At 41.2% G+C, this 25,032-nt stretch overlaps 1 protein-coding gene across 1 annotated transcript in view; it reads right to left on the reverse strand.

Moving 5' to 3' along the window:
* AOX1 (aldehyde oxidase 1) overlaps positions 1–14,805 on the reverse strand; it is a 69,972-nt gene extending 55,167 nt beyond the window's left edge. The window contains exons 1-6 of the mRNA XM_082658834.1: positions 14,686–14,805; positions 8,503–8,560; positions 5,737–5,833; positions 4,120–4,228; positions 2,508–2,634; positions 319–380 (exon numbers count right to left, since the gene is read on the reverse strand). Of these exons, the coding sequence (XP_082514960.1) occupies positions 319–380; positions 2,508–2,634; positions 4,120–4,228; positions 5,737–5,833; positions 8,503–8,560; positions 14,686–14,730 (498 nt within the window). The 5' untranslated portion in view covers positions 14,731–14,805. The remainder of the gene's footprint in view (positions 1–318; positions 381–2,507; positions 2,635–4,119; positions 4,229–5,736; positions 5,834–8,502; positions 8,561–14,685) is intronic.
* Between the last annotated feature and the right edge of the window lie 10,227 nt (positions 14,806–25,032).

Raw genomic sequence — 25,032 nt, forward strand, 5'->3', positions numbered from 1 at the left:
GCTGTGATAGGGGTGCGGGAGCAGCGGGGCAGGGTACCCAACCCAGACAAGCAGGTCAGTTAAGACCCCTTGGAACAATGACCCACAGCCAATGTTGAAGTGCTCAGGTGCTGCCTGTGTGGCTACAGGGCAAGCTCAATGAACCAGGGTAGGCGCCCTGCTCAAGATCAAGTAACAAACAGCAATTACGGACCTTGAGATAAGAAGTAGCCCTGCATTAGTGACAATGGGCTATTCTCCTAATCACACCTGCCAACTCGCACCATTTTGTTTCATTGAGGAAAAAATATACTCAAAAACGTGTTCCTTTCTACTCACTTTACAGAAAGTCTTGCATGCATCGATTATGGGCCTGTATCCAGTGCAACGGCACAAGTTACCTGAAGGGGAAAAACCCAACTCTGTTAATCAAGGAACCTAGAGAGAGGCACCGTCTGCCAGATGCATGCTGGAAATAAGGACCCCATCCAAGAAGGAAGCCCTGTTTCACATTTTGGTCCCCAAATCCACAAAGTCGGATTTTTTTTTGTCAGCTACTTGGGATACTTGGTTGATAGTCTTGAGGTAATCTAACAACTCAGCTATTTGTACTTTCTCTCTGTAAACAATTTTTATATCCTCTGCTTGTGACAGGTGCTCAGAGAACACAATGATTGCAAGCCAAGAACTCTTGGTCTATAGGCACATTCAAGAGCTAAGCTTCACAACCCAAATGCCCATCAACAGATGATTGGGTTAAGAAGATGTGGTATATATACATATAATGGAATGTTACTGAGCCATAAAAAGAGAATAAAATACTGCCATTTGCAGCAATGTGGATGGACCCAGAGAATATTAGGCTAAGTGAAATAAGTCAAAGACAAATACTGTAATATGTGGAATTAAAAAAATAATACAAATATACAAAACAGAGACAGACTCACAGACATAGAAAACAAACTTGTGGTTATCATAGGGGAGAAGGAAGAGGAAAGGTAAATTAGAAGTATGGGATTAACAGATACAAACTATTATATATAAAATAAACAACAAGGATTTACTGTATAACACAGGGAATTTTACCCATTATCTTGTAATAACCTATAATGGAATATAATCTGCAAAAATACTGAATTACTATGCTGTACACCTGAAACTAACACAATATTGTAAATCAACTATACTTCAATAAAAAAATTTATTTTCCATATGCAGTAAAAGACAATGTAAATAAAGCTACATTGTACGTCATTTCTTTTTGATATTTAAAAAAAAGAGCTAAGCTGCAGTTGATAGAAAGATCAAAGGCATTATATAGCAGCAAAGATAATTTTTAAACTCTGGAAGCAATTGGGCACACAGTTTATTTACAGTAAATCATTAGGCCAGTGCTCCTCCACAGTGGTCCATATCCCATGTTCTCCTCCAACCCCCAAACCTGGCATCTATTTAAAACACAAAGCCACTGAAGCCAGCTGTCTGGGGTTGGGTCCCAGGAATCTTCATTCTTTACAAACTCCTATGTAAGTCTTAAGCACCCGAAAATTTGAGAACCCCTTGTCACTTGTTCACATCACAAACGGCCACGAAATCAAATGCATAATAAGACTTAAGGGAAATAAGGCAGAAGACAGTTTGTGTCTTATGCACCTCCCCTTTCTACTTCTGTTTAGTCCTGTCTTCCCTGGAACACTTTCACAGAGGAGCTGAACACATGAGCTTTAGGCCCATGTAACACGGCAGAGAAATAAGGTCCCTAGGAGACAGCAGACAAGTAGAGCCATGGAGAATTTCACCAGAAATAGGATTTGGGAGGCTCTTATTCTTTAGAATTGTTCAGAGTCTTGTTAATGGAGGCCTCCTCCAATGCTCCCCCCTATCCCCCACTACACACACACACACACACACACACACACACACACACACACACACACACACACACACACACACTGAGCTCCTGAACTTGATAAACTAGCTCCAGATAAAGGCAGTTCTTTGAAATAAGTATCACCAGAAGATGTCAGTCTCTTTGACTTCCTGTTGTATTCATCATGAGCCTTCTGATAACTTCATATTGCGCTGAGAGCACCCACCCAATGGGAGAGAGCAGCATGTGGAGATAACTGGACCGTTTCCAAGGGTAAATGAATAAACTGGCTTTGTAATTATTATTAAAATAAGCAAACAATAAAAAAGGGAGACGACTCTTATAGATTAAGAGAGACTTGAGAAATATATCAGCCAAGTGCAATGTGTGGATCGTGTTTGAATCCTGATTTGAACAAACTAACTCCTCCACTTATTGGTGGCATAATTTTTAGTAAATTACTCTCTTTAAACCTCAGTTTCTCCATCTATGAAATGGGGGATAATAATAATGCCTATCTTATAAAGTTATCATAAAGAGTAAATGAGGTAATGTTTATATAGCACTTAATGCAGTGTGTGGCACCTGATAAATGGCTAATGTTAGCTATCATTATCAACATCATTTAAAAATTAAAGCACACACACATATAACCTACCACCAAGAGCATCAGTTAACTGACTCAGGGTGGGCTCTGGATGGTTCCTCAGCAGCGTGTAGATGGACATCACCATCCCAGGGGTGCAGAAGCCACACTGCGTGCCATGACACTTGGCAATCCTCTCCTGGAAGCACAGAAAGGTTGAAAGGCAGAATCTTGGGCCTGACCCGAGACCTAATGAATCAGAACCTGCATTCTAACTAGATCCCTGGGCGGTTCACATGCACATTAAAGTTGGAGAAGAAGCCCTGGAAAATCCTTCTCAGCCTTGGTGTCTCCCTTTCTTGGACTGGGGTGGCCGTGATGACTGGTCCTCAACAGCTTTTGAGCTTCATTGAAGGTTCTCAGCTTTCAGAATCACCAGGGGAGCTTTAAAATTTCCAAGGTCCAAGCAGTACCCCAGACCATTTGACTGAGAATCTCTGGGGGTGGGGCACAGACACGTATTTTTTAAAGATTCCCAGGTGTTTCAATCTGTAGTCCAGAATGGGAATCACCGAGATAACGGAAGTCCTTCAAAGAAATGAACTGAATTATATTCAAGTTGAGGGGAAAAAACCCTTTTATTTCCCAAGTGCCTTTATCTGCCCCTATTGCCCTAACACTTCAGCACACAGGGACTCTTTTACAAAGTGCCATCTTTAATCCAAACAACAATCAAGAAGGAAACATTGCCTTGATTTCTCTTCCAAATCTCCCCCCAGCCCCCAGCCTGTTCTCTTTGGAGTCTAACTTCAAAGGTGCAACCCCGTTTCAGAAGCCGTCATCTGTCTACACTGCAGCCAGGAGATGGGCGGCAGGTACTAAATGAAAAGGTGTCTTCATGCCTCCGAACAGCCGTGTCTCACAAGCATACCCAGGCAGAATCTGCTCCTTCTAGGTAAACAGGTTTCACAGAAAATAAACAGAACCCAAGATTCCTTCAAGCACACAGAATTTAAACTTTGGCCATTTTCTATGTTGCCCCTATCTTTTTCCTCTTCCACCCTCTCCTCTTAAGTGGTACTCATTAACTTAGATAAAAACAAGTAGCAGCAGCATTTTTCTGGGCAATGTATACATAATTGAAAGAGTCAGGAGTCTGAGGTGCCCTTTCATTGAGGCAAAGTTCTAACAAGGTGCCTCCTTAGGAGAAAAGCTTCAAAATTCATTAACAACTCCTATTATATATCTTCCGAACAAGCCCTAAATTTAACAAATCTTTTTGGTAGCTGAGATTTTCACTCAGCTTTAAAATCATGTTATTTTCCTCTTTATAGAAAAAAAATATTAAGATTATATCCCCCAATGCACTTGGCTCTCATTTCTTTATAAGTTTGGAAAATGTAAAATGGACAGGTCCCATCTAATTAGAATACAGAAAACAACGCTAGTGATGTCAAGATTTTTTTTTTTTTTAAAGAGAAAGCTCTCTAGTCTTTCAAAAGTATTTTTCTAAGAAGTCAGTCACATGTCCCAGGTTTCACTCCTGGCCCCCAGCTTGGTGTCATCTGTTGCCTGTGACCAAGCAGCAGGGCTCATTGATCTACTGTATTCATTTCAAGAGCTCATCATGTCATTAATGGTTTTCGAAGCACAGAAACCCTGTGAAGAAGAGGTGCATCCTCACCTGAACAGGATGAATCCTGGTCTTGGTGCTTCCTATGCCTTCCACTGTGGTGACGGCAGCACCATACAGAGAACAGATGGGAATCAGACAGGCGTTGGCTGAATAATGTCTTCAGAATGAAAAAGAGAAGCACAAACTACATTGTATCCAGTGGGAAAGGAGCACCTCCAACATGGCCGGTTTTGTATAATGTCCTAGGCTTTGCATATACATTTTGTCCTTAGTTCATGGCCATTTTACAGAATAAGACTCTGAGGGTCAGAGTGAGTTGCTCAGGATCACAGCTGGAGTGTCAGATAGGATTCAAATTAGGCCTCCTAATTCTAACTCAAGAACAGTTTCCACTAACATTGTTTTTTTTTCTTGATTGAGGGGCTGACATTCTCCTCTCCAGCCACATGTGACAATCACCTAGAGCATATTTCATCCTCCAAGCAGATGCTGGGCAAGGGGTTAGTTGGGCAATAGAGTTAAATTGATATTGTGCCTCAGAAGAAGAAATAGGGTGTGGATACAGAACTCCTCAATCCCACAAACCTACTGCTAGAAAATGTCTAACTCAAAACGACTCCTAAAATGTTCTCATTTACCAAACAAAATTACAGATGGCCAATAAATACATGAAATGAACGTTCAACCTCAAAAGGAATCAAGAAAGATTCAAATTAAGCAATGAAAAATCATTTTTATCAAAGAAAATGACAAAGGTTAAAAAAATTGTAATGTGCATTATTAGCAAAGGTTTGGGAAAATGGAATTCACATACTGCTGAAAAGAATGTAAACTGATAGAGCTCTTCTGAGAGACATTTTGCTGGAAGGCATAAAAACTTAAAGACGCACTCACTCCTTTATCCTCTAATTCCACCTCCATGGATCTATCATAAGGAAATCATCAGAAACATAAATATAAACATATATACGCATGAATGCTCACTCTCCTTATAATAGTGAAAACCAAAAAATAATCTAAGTGATCACTATTTGAGGGTTGGTTTTGATACACCCAAACAACAGAACATATACAGCCATTAAAATTATATTTATTATTTTGAAAAGATACTTATGAGAAGTTCAGCAAAAAATAGAGGTTTCTAAGCTGTATAGGCAGTATGCTTCCTTAAGTATACACACAAAAGAAAGACTGGAAGAATATTTTTCATTTATTAAATAAATGTAAATATTTATTGAGTGCCTACTGTGTGCCAGGTGGAGTACCAGGCACTAGGATTCATTGGTGAACAAGACAGATAAAATCCCTGCCTTTGTAGAGTATATATTCTAGTTGAGGAAGATAGACAATACATAGGTACATAGACAATACATACATACACAAACATATGGTGAGAAGTGCTATGAATACCTCAATATAGGCGAAGGGAGTAGGGAGTTGCCGAGGTGAGATGGGGCACTGCTATGGAGAAGGTGATCAGGGAGGGCTGAGAATGTAACATTTTTGCTGGAACCGGAATGATTTGATGCCCATCAGTGTATCCCCAATGCCTATCACAGTTCCTGTCACATAGTAGGTGCTCAATGCATATTTACCAAAGGAAGAAGAAAAACAAAGTTCAAAGCTACAAAATTTCAACCATATCTGGACTTTGCAGCAAGGTACCTTATCCTCTTGGTAATGGGGTTACATCGTGATATCATCACCGTGCAGGCACCACAGCCTCCCGCTCCACAGCCATATTTAGTTCCTGTGAGTCGGACTGGAAAAAGCACAGTTAAAGATAATGTGTTTTCCATAATTCTCTTGTGAAATAACTCTGACCTTAGGAGACAACACCATCAAAGACTCTTAAATGTACAGTTAAGCTTCATACTTATTTATCAAATAATGTATGTATGTCTTAGCTGCTATTATTTATAATCTTGTAAATTCTTGATTTACATTTGCATGCTATATCTAGTCTCTTCCTTTTTAAAACAACTGGACCCCAGGTTGCCAAAAATAAGGCCAAACTTAAGAAAAGGAAGAGTCTACACATATAAGGCCTTGAGGATTTGAAGGTCTGAGTACACTGCATATCTTTTCTTATCCTTATCTGTGTCTTTGATGACATACAAAGTAGAATGTCAAAATGTAAATAATTCTTAGAATATTAGTGTCATGTTATACAAGTGTGCCATATTTCTCTGCTTCTCAGTGGCAGAAACTGCTAGTTGTTTCCCAATATCTTTTCCCTCATTCTTTCTTGGTAATAGAAATCCTCATTTTTGAGCTACACACACGGTTGCCCAGAAGTAAAAAAATACATTTTCACAGCCTCCTCTGATGCTTGGTGGGGTCATTAACAATGTTGGCCAATGGGATGTAAGCATAAAGGCTGTTTTTGATGTCCAGGAGGGAAATGTCCTCAGAGGGAGAGGGGTGCCCCTCCTTCATCCCTTACTTCTTCCTATTTGCTGGAATTCAGATATGATGGCTGGACCTCAGTGAGTTATCTCTGACCATGAGGAGAAAGCTTCTTGCTGAGGAGGGTGAAGCAGCAAGACAGAAAGAGCTTGGTTCCTGATAATGTTGTGACAATGCTTTGCTAGCCTGGATCTACCTACCTTTGGGATTCCTTTACGTGAGTATGACAACCATGAGAATGTGCCTCAGAGACTTCCTTCAACACAGAGGGTAACTGACCAAGAGAGCCAACTGCTGCACTTTGATATCCATCACCCCACTTTGCATCAAGGCCATGCCTCGCATGGGGTGCTTCCCACCAATGGATCAGTGCTATGCAGAGGTGTGGGAGTCCTTGTCAACCATTCTCAGTGGCTTTGATGAACGTGCCTTAGACTGCACAGCAGTCTGAGACCCTTCAACTCAGCCTTCTCTCCCTCTCTTCCTTACAGGTATCAGTCTTCCGTGGCTGCCTCCCTATTTCACTCAGACATTTTTCCTAATAAAACCCTTGAATATTTAATCTCATTTTTTAGTGTGTGCTTCCCAGAGAACCTGAAATAACACAATGAGAAAGAAATAAACTATCTTGTTTACTGCTATTGGGATTTTCTGTCACTCACAAGTGAACCAAATCTTAAATATCACATTGGTACCATGGATAACCAGGAAATTAGTATTAATTACTTTTATGTCCAAAAACCTTGAGTACTTCCCTGGTGGCACAGTGGTTAAGAATCCACCTGCCAATGCAGGGGACATGGGTTGGATCCCTGGTCTGGGAAGATCCCACATGGTGCGGAGCAACTAAGCCCGTGTGCCACAACTACTGAGCCCGCGTGCTGCAGCTACTGAAGCCCGTGCGCCTAGAGTCCGTGCTCCGCAACAAGAGAAGCCACTGCAGCATGAGAAGACTGTGCACCTCAACAAAGAGTAGCCCCTGCTCGCCACAACTAGAGAAAGCCCGTGCACAACAATAAAGACCCAATGCAGCCAAAAATAAATAAAATTAATAGAATAATAATAATAATAAATCCTTGAATGACTTTCAGAAGATAGCTATTGATATTTTCTGAGTTGTGTGCTCTTTTGGGAATTTCACTCTCTCTGGGGGAAAAATGTACAAATTCCCATTGTCACACAAGTTTGCATATAATGTAGTGGGGTCCACAGACCTCTGGAAGCCCACTGGAGTTCATGCGTAGCAGGATAAGAACCCATTCCTTAGATGACTTTTATTGAGAAAGTTTTTCCAAGGTAACATTTTCAGGTTTAATGTCTCTATTGTTCTTTCACTTTCATTTCAGGAGATTTCTGTGCTCTGTTTTTCTTTTTTTAAATAACTTTTATTACTTGTTTATTTATTTATTTTTTATTTTTGGTTGTGTCAGGTCTTAGTTGCAGCATGCAGGATCTTTCATTGCGGTGCGCAGGCTCTTCACTGCAGTGCGTGGTCTTCTCTCTCTAGTTGTGGCTTGCATGCTCGGTAGCTGCGGCTTGCGGGTTTAGTTGCCCTGCCGCATGTGGGATCTTAGTTCCCCGACCAGGGATCAAACCGTGACCCCTGCATTGGAAGGTGCATTCTTAACCACTGGACCACCAGGGAAGTTCCTGTGCTCTCTTTTTCTAATGGGCATGATGATTAGTCCTTGAAGGTAGAATATCAATATTGTGACTCAATTCTAAAGGATGTTTAATTAAGCCATTTTAGCACCCATTGTTTTAATTCCCATTGTTAGCTTCTCCATTTTATTCAATATATTTAATGCCGAAACAGAGATTAGAAAGAACTTGGTTCTCTGATAAGCACAATTGTTCACTGCCTACAAAACTCCAATCTAGGACTTTCTTAAAGATGAACATAAAACCCCAGTAGGGAATATGACTCATTGTGGCTCTAAAAAGATACTTGAAATAACATTTGATGAGGATATCAGGGATATACACACATACACACATATGCACACTCAAAGCAAAGGATACGCTTCTTCCTCAGATATGGTAACAGCATTGTTTCAGGATCGACATTTTTTTCTATCACCTGTACCAAAAGAAAGAGTTTAACTCACAAAGCTGAGAGAACTAGAATATTTACATCGGTGATTTCATGAACATGCACTCTTCTACTCATATTCTAAACTTGATTTAATGTTTACGGAACACCTGTGATATACAAATCACCTCTCTGAAGTGTGAAGTCTACATCTTGAGCCCCGGCCACTACTCTGCCACTGTCCTTGGTCCTGAATTATCACTGTTCTCTAAGGCGGTGGTTGTTTCTACTAACAAAACATTACTGACTCCTGTCCAACTTCTCCTAGAAAGTCTGAAGCAAGTGAGGGTAAAGATAACAGTAGAACTGAATATAGGAGCGGGAGAAAGAGAAAGAGAGAGGTGGGGGAGGTCTCCTGGACTAGAATAGTCTCTGAGAAATTGATATAGTTTTTTTTTAAAGACTTATTTGTTCACCATGTTCAAAGAATTACAGTTTCCAGAAAGAGATCACAACCAACCATGGCTCCCAAATCTAAGAGACAAAGGATGATACAAAGATGTACAAGCAAAGACACACTTAAGAAGTAAGTTTGTGTGGGCAGCCTAGCAGCATGGCAGTTAGGACAGCAGCACCCAGTGGATGGCATGACTGAAATGTCACGATTGGTTATGTTTTCCAAAGTGATCGTGTTTTCTCTTTTTTGATGACAAATTTGGATTTCTTTTACCTTCACAAATAGAAGCATGATTTGCTTCACAATTTCAGAACTAGAAATCATCCTTCACCATGTTATACTAATTTTCCCTTCTGGAAAGTAGGTGACGAGGGGACACATGCTTCCTCACCCTCAATTCTAAGTGGCCATAGGCCGGGCAAAGTGAGGCACGTGCCAATTACCAAGGTCAGATCTGTGCCCTAGAGGAATGTGCAATATGGTAACAGACAAGTGATTATGTGTGTGTGTGTGTGTGTGTGTGTGTGTGTACATACTAGAATACAAGGAAAACTGTGGGACGTCCCCAGGCATCCCTAACTAAATTGGTCCTCAAATGGAACTCTTTATTTCCCAAACTTACTTCTTCCTTTCTTTTCCCTAACTTGTTTAATAGCCTTACCATCTGCTAGGTCACCTAAGCTTAAAAAACTGCGCTATCTGCAACATTTTCTTTCCTTCAATCCACCACAGTCAGCATCACCAAGTCCTGCCATTTAAACTTCCAAAACGATTCTCTAAACACCCTTCACTTCTACTGTCACTCCCTGAAATCCACCCTTATTACCTCCAGCCTGAACAATGATAACAGCTGCCTAACAGGTCTCCTGCCTCCATTCCGGGCACCTGCAATGCCCCCCTCTATACCACCACTGGAGCAACCTCTCTAAAATCCAAGTCTGATCATGTCCTGTATCTGCCTAAATCCAACACTGGCTCCTGGATGCCAAACTGCTCTGCTGGGAATTCCTGAATCACTCAGGGTGCTTGTTAAAATGAAACCCCTATCGAATCAGGATTTCTGGGAGAGGGAACCAGAAAATGTGCATCTTTAATGAATACACTGAGTGGGTCTTAGGTGAATTTCTACTCAAGAGCTCCTGGAACACAAGAAGAAATTCAAACTCCTTAGCATAGCCTACAAGGCCTCTTTGAGAAACTTCCCATCATTTGTCATTCAACCCATGCATCTTGAACTCTGGTCACATGGGAGAACTGGCTGGTCCCAGCAGTGCAGGGACTTTTACCCTTAACTACGTTTGCTTATAGGATTCCCTCTGTCCTGAAAGTCCTCCCTCTTTTCTCTACTTAGCAGAAGTTTGTATGCCACTCAAAGCCCTGCTCAAGTGTTCTCTCCTGTGGGATTTGCTGCCATTTAATATATGCTTCCCACTCTCTGCTCCAAGAAACAGTTCTCCTCTGTGCTCCCATGGTCAACATCTACCCATCTTTCACAGAACGTGTTACTCTGCAGCATAATTAGTTGTTTATGTATAAGCCTCTCTTGATCCTGAGAGAAACCACCTTCCATTATTCTTTATGTCAAACACTGAACTAGGTGCTGGGGATATATGACAGGGACATAATAAATGTTAATTAATCTAAATGAATAACTTGATATGTACAATTTGCTATGAGAACACTAAGAAAGGAGGGATGGTTTCTCACAGGCTGGGACTTATGAACAGAAGAAAAGAAAGAAAAACAGAAGAACCAGTAATGGTGGCAGAAACTACTGATTGTCTATCTCAGCATGCTTTCTCCATTTCTTCCTTCCTGCTGCCTGTAATAAAGATGACGTGGCTAGAATGCCAGCAACCATTTTAGACCATAAGGCAACACATTAACGGCAACAGGGGAAAAAAAAGAAAAGAAACTTGGGTCTCAGATGACACCAAGAAGCTTCTAGACCAGCTCTGCAATGTCTATCCCCAGATACAGTATCTTTTATGTAAAAGTAAACATGAATTATATCTTTTTTGAACTAACTTAGTTTTGAATTTGTGCCATTTGCAGGTGAAACTAATTCTAATTCATACATATGATGATGAATCCTCAGAAGCCCAATTTTAATGGAGAAACAGGATCTGGGTAATAAAGAGCACTTTAGGCTTGAGAGATATTAGTATTTTCATAAGGAATTAATGGAAGAGCAGGCCTGGCTTGCTTGGGTATTTGTTCCCGGAGATGTCTCAAGAGATCGGACTTTGGCTCAAAGTGCCCCTGGCTTGAAATGTGTTTACTTTTCTTGATTTGGTGGATGGCACATTGGGAGGAGGGAAGTGGGGCAGGGATCTGGCACGTACCCTGTCCCGGCAGGTCTTGGAGTGAAACAGGGAGGTCAGGACTCAGATGGTAGCTGGCAGGGGGTGGAGAGAGAGGGAGGGAATGACGAACAGAGTTATTCTCACTGACTCTGGTTGGGAGAAATGATGCCAGCTCTCAGCTCAGGGTCATTGCATGTTTTTGTCTCAGTAAAGCCTTGCATGTTGCAAGGGTGGCATGTGTCCCTCTGTATTTCCACTGGCCCTTTGGGAGATAAGTTCACATTGCACAAGGTTGACAAATCACTTTCCTCTGTGCAGGGCTTGTGACTAGTGCATGAAGGGGGCCTTGCCGGATACAAGACAGAGGCAGAAAGAAGAAAGAGAAAGAGATCAGGAGGAGAGAGAAAGGGGTAAAAGAAGAGAAAACAAGGAAAGCTGAGAGGCAGAAGACAGAAGAGGTGTGTATTGTGGGACATGGTGAGGAGAGAAAGACGGAAAGAGGCCTGAGAGGACAACCAATGAGGACACTTGCTCAAGGCCCCAGAGCTGCTGAGCGTTAGAGCAGACAGCACAGGACTCAAATCCATGCCTAACCATTTCCAAAGCCCACACCTTTGATCTCTACACCTCACTGCTTCATAAAATGAGTTGCTACGGTTCCTGAGATGTGTTGAGAGTGGCATCTAGGATGTAATTTATTCCTGGGCTCTGCCTCCCGCAAACTCCATGTTAACTGAGTCACCTGCTTTGGAGGCTGCTGGTGAAGCGAGTAAGATTTCAGAAATCTCTCTGCAGCTCGATCTCTGACCAACCTGCATGGCCTTAGTCCCTACCCAATGACACCTTTTGGTGACTTGGGGGGATTCTGCAAAAAACCCAGACTGGAGGCCAATCACATCACCCAGAGTCTCCTAACTGGCTTCAAAGCTTCCTTTCAAGGGCAGGATTTTAATCCCAGAGGTTATGTTTGACTTCAATACCCCCTCTCCTGGTGGCTTTCTTCTCTCACTTTTCTCGACATCCACTTGCCCTCTGAACCAGAGACTTTATTCTAATTCTATCCATGTGGCAATCAGGCTTCCTTGCTGGGATTGAAGCACACACCTAACAGAATTTGGAAGGGAGGGGCAGGAAAGGGAAGGGGTGACATAATTTCTTTTAACAGGGTAATTGCAAAAACTAAATCAATATTTCTAGCCTGCACTTTCCAAATGATCACAGGACTTTTGGCTCATAGATAAAACAAGCCCATAGATAAGAACCAGCTTATCTATTTTTAAAAGTCAACAGAGCTTCCTGGTGGCGCAGTGGTTGAGAGTCCGCCTGCCGATGCAGGGGACGCGGGTTCGTGCCCCGGTCCGGGAAGATCCCACATGCCGCAAAGCGGCTGGGCCCGTGAGCCACGGCTGCTGAGCCTGCGCGTCCGGAGCCTGTGCTCCACAACAGGAGAGGCAACAACAGTGAGAGGCCCGTGTACCGCAAAAAAAAAAAAAAAAATCAACAGAGCACAAACTATTATTAGCCATTCTGTTAAAAGTTCCACTACAGTTTGTTTGGGAACAGGGGAGGGAGGAGGGGGAGAAGAAGGTAGACTCAAACACCTGTTTCCTCCTTTAACCAAAACCCTACCATCTCCTCCAAAGCCCCTGGCCACATCTCCAGCCCCACCAGCCTCCTTGCTAACCCCCCAAGCACGAAGAAATCCTCGTGTCTGAGGATCTCTGCACCTCCGCTCCCTCGGTCTGGAATGCTTTTCCCTCAGATGTCTGTTCCTCACTTCATACTGGCCACCACTCAAATGTCAGCCTCTCAGAAAGTCTTAAACATCCATCCCGCCTGAAAAACCAGCTCTCGCCACTCTCCGGCCCCTCACCCTGCTTTATTTTTTATCCTGGTATTATCACTGCCTGGCTTGATACATTTCTATTTATTTATATGCTTGTCGTCTGTCTCCCCAGCACAAAATAAACTCCGTGCAGACAGGGACTTGGTCATTTCTGTGCTCTGTTGTGTCCCCTGAGGGCACTGGAACACTGGCATATAGCAGGTCCTTAAATAAATGGATTAAAAACTCACCATCACTCTTTGTGAAGTAGGCAGTATTATCTCTCTTTAACAGAGGAACTGAGGCTAGGTTAGGTTGTCTCCATAAGAATTGGAGCTGGAAATGAATACTTGTTTGTCCAAATATAAAGGCCAGAGCTGTGTCTACTATACCATTCAGTTATGCAAAAGAAAAAAAAAATGACATCACGTGATCACTTCAAACCCAACTCCCATCTGCCATCCTCGCCCTTATCATGGTTCACGCTCATAGCAGTCCTGCGAGGGGGTCCTAACGGCCCCCAACACAGTTCAGGAAAAACAAGCTCATCTTACCCAGGGTGAAATCCAGGCAGCAGGAACAGAGGAAGGTTTTATAGGGCCTAGAACTTGCACAGTTTGGGGGAGGGAATCCTCTTTAAGAAAAATAATACAAAATCCAAATTCGAAATTAGGCTCAGGGCTTTAGAAGAGGCTTCACAAGTGAGAGGCCCCGATGCTTGACCTTCCTTAGCTTTCTGGTGAGTCCCTGTGCCAGTCAGGGAAAGTCGGCCTATCCCGGCCCAGAAGCAGGGATCACAGGGCGGCTCTGAAGGCGCCGGCGTGTGAAAAGGCCGCTATCACGGCCCTTGCTCCTTTGTCTGCTCTTAAGGATGCCCTTTAACACTCCTGCCTCAGTTTCCCCCTTGCAAAGTGGCGGCAATATGCTGGGACAACATGAAGAGTGAGCAATCTATGGTCACGTCCGTGGGAGTGTTTTAAAGGATTCCCCGGGCGCTTTGCTGCCTCCAAACATCGGACAATCGCTGGAACTGCCCCAGAGGATCTGCAGAGCCAGCACGGCTTCTGAGAGGGCAGCTGCCGCGCCAGCAGTGGACCCACTAAGGACCTTCGAGTCCCCAGAGGAGGGTGTCGGTTCAGCGCTGCCAGGAACTAGCTGTGACTTTGGAAACGATGGGAGTGAGAGGTCTCAATGAATTCATCTCTGTGGTCCTGTCCTGACTCCAAACCGCTCTCTGCTCATCCAAACACACCCAAGAGCTGAGGCCTAATGAAAGACATTCCCGTTTGGGGGTGGGTTTGACGGAGGGAAGATTTGGGAGTGCTGACTCTGCTGAATAAGGACAGTCATTTCTCTTCCTGTTTATGGGGTGGGGTGCGGTTGATACTGTGCGTCTTGTAAGGAGAGGAGAAAGGAACATGAGGAAGGCGGAACCCAAAGATCCAGGCAGTCCCTTAAGACGCATCCTTTCCCTGCCCCGACGCGCAGGCAAACCCGCGTGCAGTCCAGGGCCCGGCGCGTGAGCAGCGCTCCAGCACAGGGGAGGCCCGGCGGAACCGGCCGGGCAGCCCCGGGGCGCGCTCACCTTGCGGCCGTTCACGTAGAAGAGCAGCTCGGTCGTCCCGTCCATGGTGGCGTCCCGCGGTCCCACCGCGCAGGCCCGCGGTCCGAGGATCCCGAGGAAGAGTCGCCGGCACCTGGGACCCGACACGACGACGCAGACCGGGCTGCAGAAGCCTAAAGTCCAGCCACCGCCGAGGGATAAAGTCCCAATTAAGATCCAAAGTGCTGTGAGCGCCCGGCCAGGGAAGCTCTCCCCCCGGATATCAGGACGTCACCGCCGCGCTCCCTCCGGCCTGAGACCATTGGCTGAGACCCTCGTTCCCTCGCCTGCGGCGGTGGGCGTCTGCGCCCCACTCCCCCGCCTCTTAGCAGGTAGGGCGGGTCCTGTGACTCTCTACGGTCTCTTATATTAGTACATATTTTAATGACTTTCCAGCTAGATTTGAAGTCCGGGAACAGTAGGGGTTTTTTTGGTACCTTTCATGCCACCACGCCTGCCTCATCCTGTACTTTTAACAGTTGATAAACAATCACATTCATTCCAGCTTTGCAGGAAAGAAACTTAAGGACAATGGATGGTTTTACAACTTTACCTCACAGTTTTACAAACAATTATTCCAGTTTTTTATATCAAGAGCTACCTTGATATAAACTATCTTTTTAAAGTTTTATCGTTATTCAGTTTATCCAGTAAATCACTATAAAGTTTATCTGATGAGTGTCAATAGTGATGTAAAACATCTTGAAAAACTTTTTAAAAATGAAACTTGGAAAATACTGAAAAGCATAAAAAGAAAAGTCACCTGTGTCCACAACTTAGAACTTACCACTGTTAACTTTCTGGGTCTATTTTTACATTTTTGAAATCTGCACTATAACACCTTTTAAAAGCTCAAATGGACTCACACTCTTTTCCAGACTTCTCTTAACATACCTAGAACATTTGCCATCTCATTTATGTAAACGTATACGTTATTGTGAAAATTTCTAAAATTTGTACACAAAAGAGTACGACTAGCATCCCCATACACCTGACTCACTGAGCTTTAAAAATTCGCAAGATTTTTCCACACTCCCATGTCTCTTCTGGAGTATTTTAAAGCCAATGTCAAGCACATTATTTTACCCCTAAGTACTTCAGTATACATTAAAATTTTTGTTCTTACAAAGGAAAATGCCATTATCAAATATAACAAAATGAGTATTTTAATATCTTCAAATTTCCCAGTGTCTTAAAAAAATGTCTTTTTACATTTGGTTTCTACTTGATGTACGTCCTTGTTGTCTCTTCAGTCTTTTTAAATCTAGAATAGGCTCCTCATCCACTCCTCCTTTCTAAAGCTATCAACGCTTTGAAGAAGAAACCTAGGTCAGTTGTCCTATAGAATGAACCACATTTTGAATATGACTGGTTGCTTCTCCCTGGTGTTCTTTGTTCCTCCATGCTACTGACTTCTTGTACCCTGCTTACGGATCTAAAGCCTTGATTTAATTCAGGTTCAATTTTTTTTAACCATCTTGGGTTTTACAATTGTATCTCTTTTCGCTTATGCCAAAAATCTTGGTTCTAAAACTTCAACATAATTGCTTTATCTTGTCCTTAGATCGATTTCAAAACAACCACATCAATACTATGGCCACAATAAGGTTAGTGAATAAAAGTTTAAGATTTCTTTACAGTTCTTTTATTCTTAGAGTATACTCTAATAAAGATACATATTTAAAATTCTTTTTCTAAGGTCAGTTATCTCTGTGTTTGTCACCATCTCGATAGTTTTCATTTTCACTTGTTTTTCAAGTTAGCTGCTCCCTATTGCTACTTATGTTGTTCCTTTTTTGTTGTTGTTATTACAAACCATACCATAGTGAAATTTTTGTATTCTTTTCAAGAGAATTTTTGGTATAGTTTCCTAAAAGTGGGATTGCTACGTCAAATGATTTTATACGCATATGTATTGAATAATTTTGCTAGATATTGTCAAAACCTTTTCTATAAATGTTGTATCATTTTGCATTCCCTCCAGCAATGAACAGGAACCTCCCCGGGGAAAAAAGGAAGAGGCTGGGATTATTAGAACTTGGAAACTTAAGAGGAGACCTCTGAGGGGAGGGCACTGCTCAGCTGCTGTTAATACCTCAGGATGTAGGAAAAGGGCTTCCGGGGGTCAGTGGGCACTCAGATTTCACATGACTTTCCATCTCCTTCTATCGTCCCCTATTGACAGAAGCTTCAAAGTCAGCTAGCAAAGAAGAAACGTGATTTGCCGAGTTCTGGCATCACACGGCAAAGTATAGAGAGATGGGCTTAGAGTTGAGACAAGAGCTGGCACACATTAAAAAGTGGGGTTTATTCCACAAGAGCATGAATTTGTTTCAGGATCAACAAATTAATGAATATAGTTCACAATGTGAATATATCAAAGGAGGATAATCATATATCTCTTTTGTGCTGATTCATATTAAGCTATTATGTTTTGACTTCAAATCCACACTTCTCTACTCCACTTTAAGGCTAAGCCTTGACAAACCACATTTCTCCTTTGCCAGGTTCCCTTCCAGTCTCTGGCGATAGGTGATAGAGGGGAACTGGAAGGATGGAGGAGAGGGACATTTGCTGTTCCTGTTTGCTTCCTGTTCCTGTCAGGGTCACCACAGAGTGGTTCACGCGGCGGGAACAACTGACTTCAGCAGCCACAGCTGGCTCCAATTCGCGGCTTTTCCACATTATCGGACCAGTCTTGTGTAGCCCTTCAGGGAAACAGCACCAACCAGTTGCACACCCTCCCCCTAGAGTCCTCTAAGCCTTTAAAGTCTTCCTGAAAGTCTTCCTCTAAGTCTTTAAGTTTCAATACTTCCATCCTTTTCTCTGTGTTCCCTCAGCCTCAGAGATGGTGGGTGCTTCCCATAGTTACTTCCTCTATGATACTCCCCTAGTCCCTTTTGCCTTTTCAGTTCTTGTTCAGTTCTCTAGAATATGGTTAACAATTTATATCTGTGGGGTTTTTTTTGTGGTACGCGGGCCCCCCACTGCTGTGGCCTCTCCCGTTGCGGAGCACAGGCTCCGGACACGCAGGCTCAGCGGCCATGGCTCACGGGCCCAGCCACTCCGCAGCATGTGGGATCTTCCCGGACCGGGGCACGAACCCACGTCCCCTGCATCGGCAGGCGGACTCTCAACCACTGCGCCACCAGGGAAGCCCAGTATATCTGTGGTTTTTATCTCTTGGCTGGACCCTAACTAATAGTCTCCATCAGCGCCAAAAGTCACTTGACAAAACAACATTCATTCATAATTTTTTTAAAAAGCACTCAATAAAATAATAATCAATAGATAATAGTTTAATGTGATTATAAACATACAGAACCAGCTCAAACCACAGCATCTTACTTAATGGGATAAAACCAGAGGCATTCCCATGAAAATCATGAACAAGACAAGGATACCCACTATTGTCACTGCTATTTAACATTTAACATAAGGTAGCAGCCATGCAATTAGACAAGAGAAAGCAACAAGAGGCATTAAGAATTGGGGAGAAAAAGGGAGTAAAGATAGCTTGGTTTTCAGGAGATAGATCTAGAAAATACTGCAACAATAACAGAGTTTATTTCCCATTTATATTACCAGGAAAAAAGAGAGAATGCCTAGGCATCAAGAAATGTGGAAAACATCCATGAGGGAAACTTTGAAACTCCCACAAAGTCTCTATAATTTAAAGAGGATGGTAGTGGGGCATCAAAAGAAACACAGACAAGTAAAGGGAACAGAAAATTGAGAAATAAATGTAAGTGTACATGGAAATACAACATTGAAAAAGGCGGCACTTCAAATCAGTAGTGGAAAACACAGACTTTTTAATTAATGGGGAATCATTTGGAAAAAGGTCAAAATTGCATTCCTATCTCACACCATGAAACAAAATCCATATGAATCAGAAATTTAAATGTAAAAACAAAATGGAACCATGGGTAAATGTCTTTATAATATGGGAATAGGAAATTTGTTTCTTGCTGTGACCAAATTCCGCCAACAATAAAAGAAAAGGTTTATAAGTGTGATACATACAATGAAAAATAATTTGCATGGGAACAGAAAAAAAGAAAAGACAAACCTCATGGAAAAGAGAAAAAAATAGAACTAAACAATAGGAAACATAATACCAGAGAATGACTCTAGGAGGTCTGAAGCCTTAAAGTAATAGGAGTACAGGAAAGGAACAGACTGTCAGGATGCCAAGCTCTTAACCACTGTGTAAACTGTTCCTTTAATAAAGCCTCTAGCCTCCATTCAGCCAACACTGTTGATAATGAGTAAGTTCTGTGGGACTCTGTAGTCCTACAGCAGTTTCTCAAAGTTTGGTCCTAGGACAATCTGCCCCAGAATTATCTGCAGTGTTTGTTAAAAATGCAGATTTCTGGGCCCACCCTTTTCGTTGTCGGATATTGTCTAAGAAAACTTTTCCATATAGGCAGAATAGAATTTGACTAGTCATCTGAATACAGTAAGCTATGTTCATTAATCTCAGATAGGAAAAGGATTTACTACTTAAAGTTATAAAAACCAAATTCAAAAGAGCCTGAGAGGTTAACCCCTCAGCCAACCCCTCATCAGATTACATATAATGGAAGTAATACAGAAGCTGCAATTGAAGAAGTAATCTTGAAAGTTGAAGAACGAAGGGTGAAAGACAACTGGCCAGGGCAGAAGGTGACTTTTAAAATCTTACAGGTGTTCACATTTACTGAATGGTTTTAAAAACAAAACAAAACAAGATAGCTTGGTGTACAACAAGGTAACCAATACAAAAGTATTTATAATACATTTTATTTGGTTAAAAGGCTAATAGCTATTGTTTACTTAAAGGTTGTTTGGTTGAAAGGAGCTTAAATGAGCAGGAAGATGTTATAGGATGACCATAATAATTTTAAAAGGTTAGTATTACAAAATAGCTATTTTATGCATATTATCTGTACATAAGAATAAACACTCCATGAAAAGGCAGAAAATGAAAAAGAAAAAAAACCCCAAAACTTTTTGTCATACGTTTCATCTTCTTGATCTTAGTTATACCCTTGTTTTGACTTGTTATGGTTTGAGAATTCAGAAAAACCAGAATGTATAAATTCACTCATCTTCTCATCTTCCTGCAAAGTAGGAAAAAAAGGAAGATTAACAATAATAACAACCTAAAGCTAATGCTTTTGCTGCAAAGTATGGAGAGGAAAATTGCTGCATCACACCAGTAGAAAGCAGTTTCCTCAAACCACAAAGCTTCGTCATATATTTAAAATACTCTATGATAATGGGAATTATAAATAAGGTTTAAGAGAAATTAATCAACATAGATTTTACACATTTCATGATTTACTATATATTCCCTTTTTATTAATGAACTTTAGCATACATGTAAGAATATATAAAAATGTACAATTTTTTTTTTTTTTTTTTGGTATGCGGGCCTCTCACCGTTGTGGCCTCTCTGGTTGCAGAGCACAGGCTCCGGACGTGCAGGCTCAGCGGCCATGGCTCACGGGCCCAGCCGCTCCGCGGCATGTGGGATCTTCCCGGACCGGGGCACGAACCCATGTCCCCTGCATCGGCAGGCGGACTCTCAACCACTGCACCACCAGGGATGCCCAAAATGTACAATTTAAAAACTCAAATAAATGCTGATACACCTACACCCAGGTTAAAAAATAAACTCTTACCACACCTCACAAGCCTCCAGTGTGCCCCTTTCCAGCGTGCTCCTTTTTGTGAGACGAGATCACAGTTCTCTCATCTCCTGAGGAGAAACCACCATTTTGAATTGAGTTCATCAATCCCTTGTTGAATAGTAGCAGAAACAGTGGGCATTCTTGCCTTGTTCCTAATTTAAATGGAAATACCTCCACTGTCTCCTCATTAAACAAGATACTGCCTTTAGGATTAAGGTATGTATATACAATTTATCATTATAAGAAAGTATCCCTCAATGTCTATCGAGTGTTTTAATCATGAGTGACTGGTGAATTTCGTCAAAGGCTTTTTTCAGCATCTATGAAAGAATCATATGCTTTAGTTTCTTAGGTTTATTAATATGGTATATGAGGATAGGTTTTCTAATACTGAACCAACCTTGCATTCCTGGAATAAACCTTACTCACCATGGTAGCATGGTGTGGATATGCTTTTGTAATTGTGCCATGAACACTTGAGAGGAATATGTATTCTCTCTTATCAGAGTGTGGAGTTTGATATGTATACATAAGATTTACCCTATTCATTATGTTGTTTAGACCTTCCATCTCCTTACTTATTTTTTGCCCACTTTATTTGTTTTATACTGAGTATATTAAAACTTATTAGTGTGTTCCTATCTGTTTCCATGTATCTCCTGTAGTTTTTGCTTCATAAAAGTAGTTGTTCTGCTATTTGGTACATAAATATCATAACTATTACATACTCTTTGTGGATTAGGGCTTTTACTATTTAAAATGTCCCCTTTTGTTATATTCAGTACTTTGGGACTTAAGAGATAAAGACTTTAAAAAATATATTTGTATTACCTTCCTGGTAACTCCTGCTGCTCCTACTCTCAATGCCTATGATGACCACTCCATAATATACTGTAAGCAGTTTCCATCAGGATTTATCCTCAGTGGGGGCCTATCAAAAGCTGTGATGTACCTGCTGCATGCCATTCCCAATCCAAAAGGAAAAAAACAGCAGCTGGATTGTTATTACTCTTAGTATTTATACTAATGTACGTTGTGATATTTGCTTTTAAAAATTTTGCCAGCTGGGCTTCCCTGGTGGCGCAGTGGTTGAGAGTCCGCCTGCTGATGCAGGGGACATGGGTTCGTGCCCCGGTCCGGGAAGATCCCACATGCTGCGGAGCAGCTGGGCCCATGAGCCATGGCCACTGAGCCTGCGCGTCTGGAGCCTGTGCTCCGCAACGGGAGAGGCCACAACGGTGAGAGGCCCGCGAATCGCAAAAAAAAAAATTTTGCCAACTAAACTGATTACCAGATAATCTGCATGCCCAGAAGATCTAAACTAAAATAGAATACTATTTCATTACAGCATTTTGCTATATTTAGTTTAGAATAGGTAGCTCTTTTAAAAGAATTAATTATTATTCAGCAGTAAAAAGGAATGAGAAAAGTCTCTACAAATTGATATGGAGTGATTTCCAGAACATACTGTTAAATGATAAGCAGCAAAGCCCAAAAAAGTAGTTAAGTATGCTACCTTTATGTAAGAAAAAGGGTGATATACATATATCTGCTCATTTGTGCAAAAGAAACACAGGGGCAATAAACCAGAAACTAAAGGAACTGATTATCCACAGGAGGTGGTGAAAATAGGATAGAAAGGAGGGGTAAAGGGAATGGGGTAGCAGGAATGAAAGTAGTTGACACTTCTCTGCATATACCACTTTGTATAGCTCTGACTTGTACAACCCAAGAAATGACTCACATACTCCAAAAGTAAATGACTAAACCTACCAAGATGTGGGAGAAGAAAATGGAATACAAACAATAACAAATGAATAACATAATTATGTTGAAGGTGGGTGGTAAGAAAAGAACTAACCTAAGACAAAAAGAACTGTACCTAAATGTTATGATCTAGTTAGTATGTTTCTCATAGGGATATGGGTCAGCAATTCTGAAACTACTTTATGTGTATGCTAGAATTGAACAAACAAATAAATAAATAAATATGTTATAGATAATGAGAGCCAAGCTACTTACCAATAGAGAAAGAAATTACAAATAAGCAAAGCTAAAATGAACCCTGTGATGTTGAACAGGAATCAGAGGTATCAGTCTAAACTCAAGGTTTTCACTATACACACAGATAGATAAATATAAAAGTATGCATATTCATGGATTAGTATAATACATACATTTCCTAGCTCTGTCTGCTGATGGGGCCTAATATCAATTGTCCCTGTGGTAGAGAGACTCTGTGGAGGACCCCGCCACGATCCCTGCCTACTGGTGTTCATGCCCTTGTATAATATCCTTTCCTTGAGTATGGACAGGAGTTGTGACTTGCATCTGACCAACAGAAATGGCAACAGTGATGGGGTGTCTCCCTTTTGAGTATATGTTTCATTTTATAGCACTCCATCTTGCCAGAGGATTTGCTCCAGAGACTCTCTCTGGTTTTGAAGTAAGTGGCCATGTTGGGAGGCCCATGGGGCAAGGAGCTAATGGTGGTCTCTAGGAGCTGAGGATAGCCTCCAGCCAACAGCAAAAAAGCTGGGGCCCTCTGTCCTATAACCACAAGGAAATGAATTCTGCCAACAATCTGTGTGACCTTGGAGGCGGATTTTCCCCCAGGAGAGCCTCCGGACGAAAATCAGCCTGGATGACACTGTGATTACAGGTTTGTGAGACACTAAGCAGAGTACCCAACTTAGCTAACTAAGTGCAGATTCCTGGTCCACAGAAACCAAAAGAAAATAAATGTGTGTTGTTTTAAGCCACCAGGTTTATGACAATATTGTTACGCAACAACAGATAATACAACACAACATAAGCAGTGAGAATACCTAGTGCCCAGATCTTGTATTGTACCACTGCTAATTTTCTAGCTTTGATAATTGTAGTATAGGTATGTAAGATGTTAGAATTGGGAAAAGCTGGGTAAGGAACATATGAGAAACCTCTTACTATTTTTACAACTTTTTGGTAAGTATAAAATTAGTTCAAAATAAAAAGTTTAACTTACAACTCAATAGGAAAAAGATAACCCAACTGAAAAAAGGGCAAAGGATCTGAATAGACATTTCTCCAAAGAAGATATAAAAATGGCCAATAAGCACATGAAAAGATGCTCAACATCATTAGTCATTAGGGAACTGAAAACCAAAACCATAATAAGATACCACTTCACACTCACTAGTATGGCTAGAAGCATCAAAAAGTCAAATAATAACAAGTGTGCTGGTGAGGATATAGAGAAATCAGGACCCAACAGAGTCCCACTGTTGGTGGGACTATAAGATGGTACGGCAGCTTTGGAAAACTGTCTAGCAGTTCCTCAAACGATTAAACATAGCTAACATATGACTCAGCAGTTCCACGACTAGGCAAATACCCAAGAGAAATGAAAACATATGTACACAAAAAAACTCACAAATGTTTATAGGAGCATTATTTATAATAGCCAAAAGGTGGAAACAACTAAATGATCATCAAAAGACAAACGGATAAATAAAATGTGGTGTATATATACAATAGAATATTTTATATAGTCATAAAAAGGAATGAAATACTACTCATTCATGCTACAACAGGGATGAACCTTGAAAACATTATGCTAAGTGAAAGAAGCCAGTCACAAAGACCACATATTATATGATTTCATTCATATGAAATGTCTGAAGAGGATGTCTATAGAGACAGAAAGTAGGTGATCGGTTGGTTGTCTAGGGCTGGGAGATACAGGAGTGACAGCTAAAGGGCATGGGGTTTCTTTTTGAAATGAAGAAACGTTCTTAAATTGACTGTGGTGATGGTGTGCGTATCTGTGAATCTACTAAAACCCACTGAATTGTACCATTTAAATGGGTGAAACATACGATATGTGAACTATAGCTCAATAAAGCTGTTTTTTAAAAAAGCCCTTGGTTAACTGGCTTCTCTTGCACCCTCTCTTGCATTGCTGCCACCTGCTGGTTATTGTTTTAAAATACCTGTCAAAAACGATCAATGTTTTTAATTTTATAGAAGCAAACACTGAAACAAATGCAAAGAGAAAATTTGAGGATATTTCTCTCTATCCTTTTGGAAATACCATCTCAAATATGATCAGGTTATCTGAAATAGCAACTTCATTTATCCTTGGAAAAATAAGATTCTGAATAAAACATATGTAAAAGGCATTTGGACATTTTTTGAGATAATCAAGGAAATGTGAATTGGGATTTGCTATTAGATGACAGTGAGGAATTATTGATAATTTTGTTAGTTGTGATCATTGTTGTCCAGTTTTGTTAAGTTTTTGTATTCTAGAGATATATACAGAAGTGTTTTAGGAATTAAATGACTCAATATTAGGGATTTGCTTTAAAGATACAACAACAAAAAACAGATAGTGGAAGTAAATATGGCAAAATATTGATAACTCTCAAAGCTGAGGGATGGATAAATGGTGGGGGGAGTACTATTCCCTCTTTGGGGGTATATGTTTGAGGTTTAAAAGAAAAAGAAAAAGGACTATTATTCTTTGAGACCAAAGGACATATAAACACTCTGAATCAATAAATGGGGGTAACAAATAATGAGGTTTGCAAATTATAGGCAACAAAAAAAACCTTTTAAGCCTGTTCAAAGAATAAAAGAAGACATTTCTTCAAATCTTACCCAGATC

The sequence above is a fragment of the Grampus griseus genome (assembly GCF_964374135.1).
Source record: "Grampus griseus genome assembly, chromosome: 7".
Lineage (NCBI taxonomy): Eukaryota > Metazoa > Chordata > Mammalia > Artiodactyla > Delphinidae > Grampus > Grampus griseus.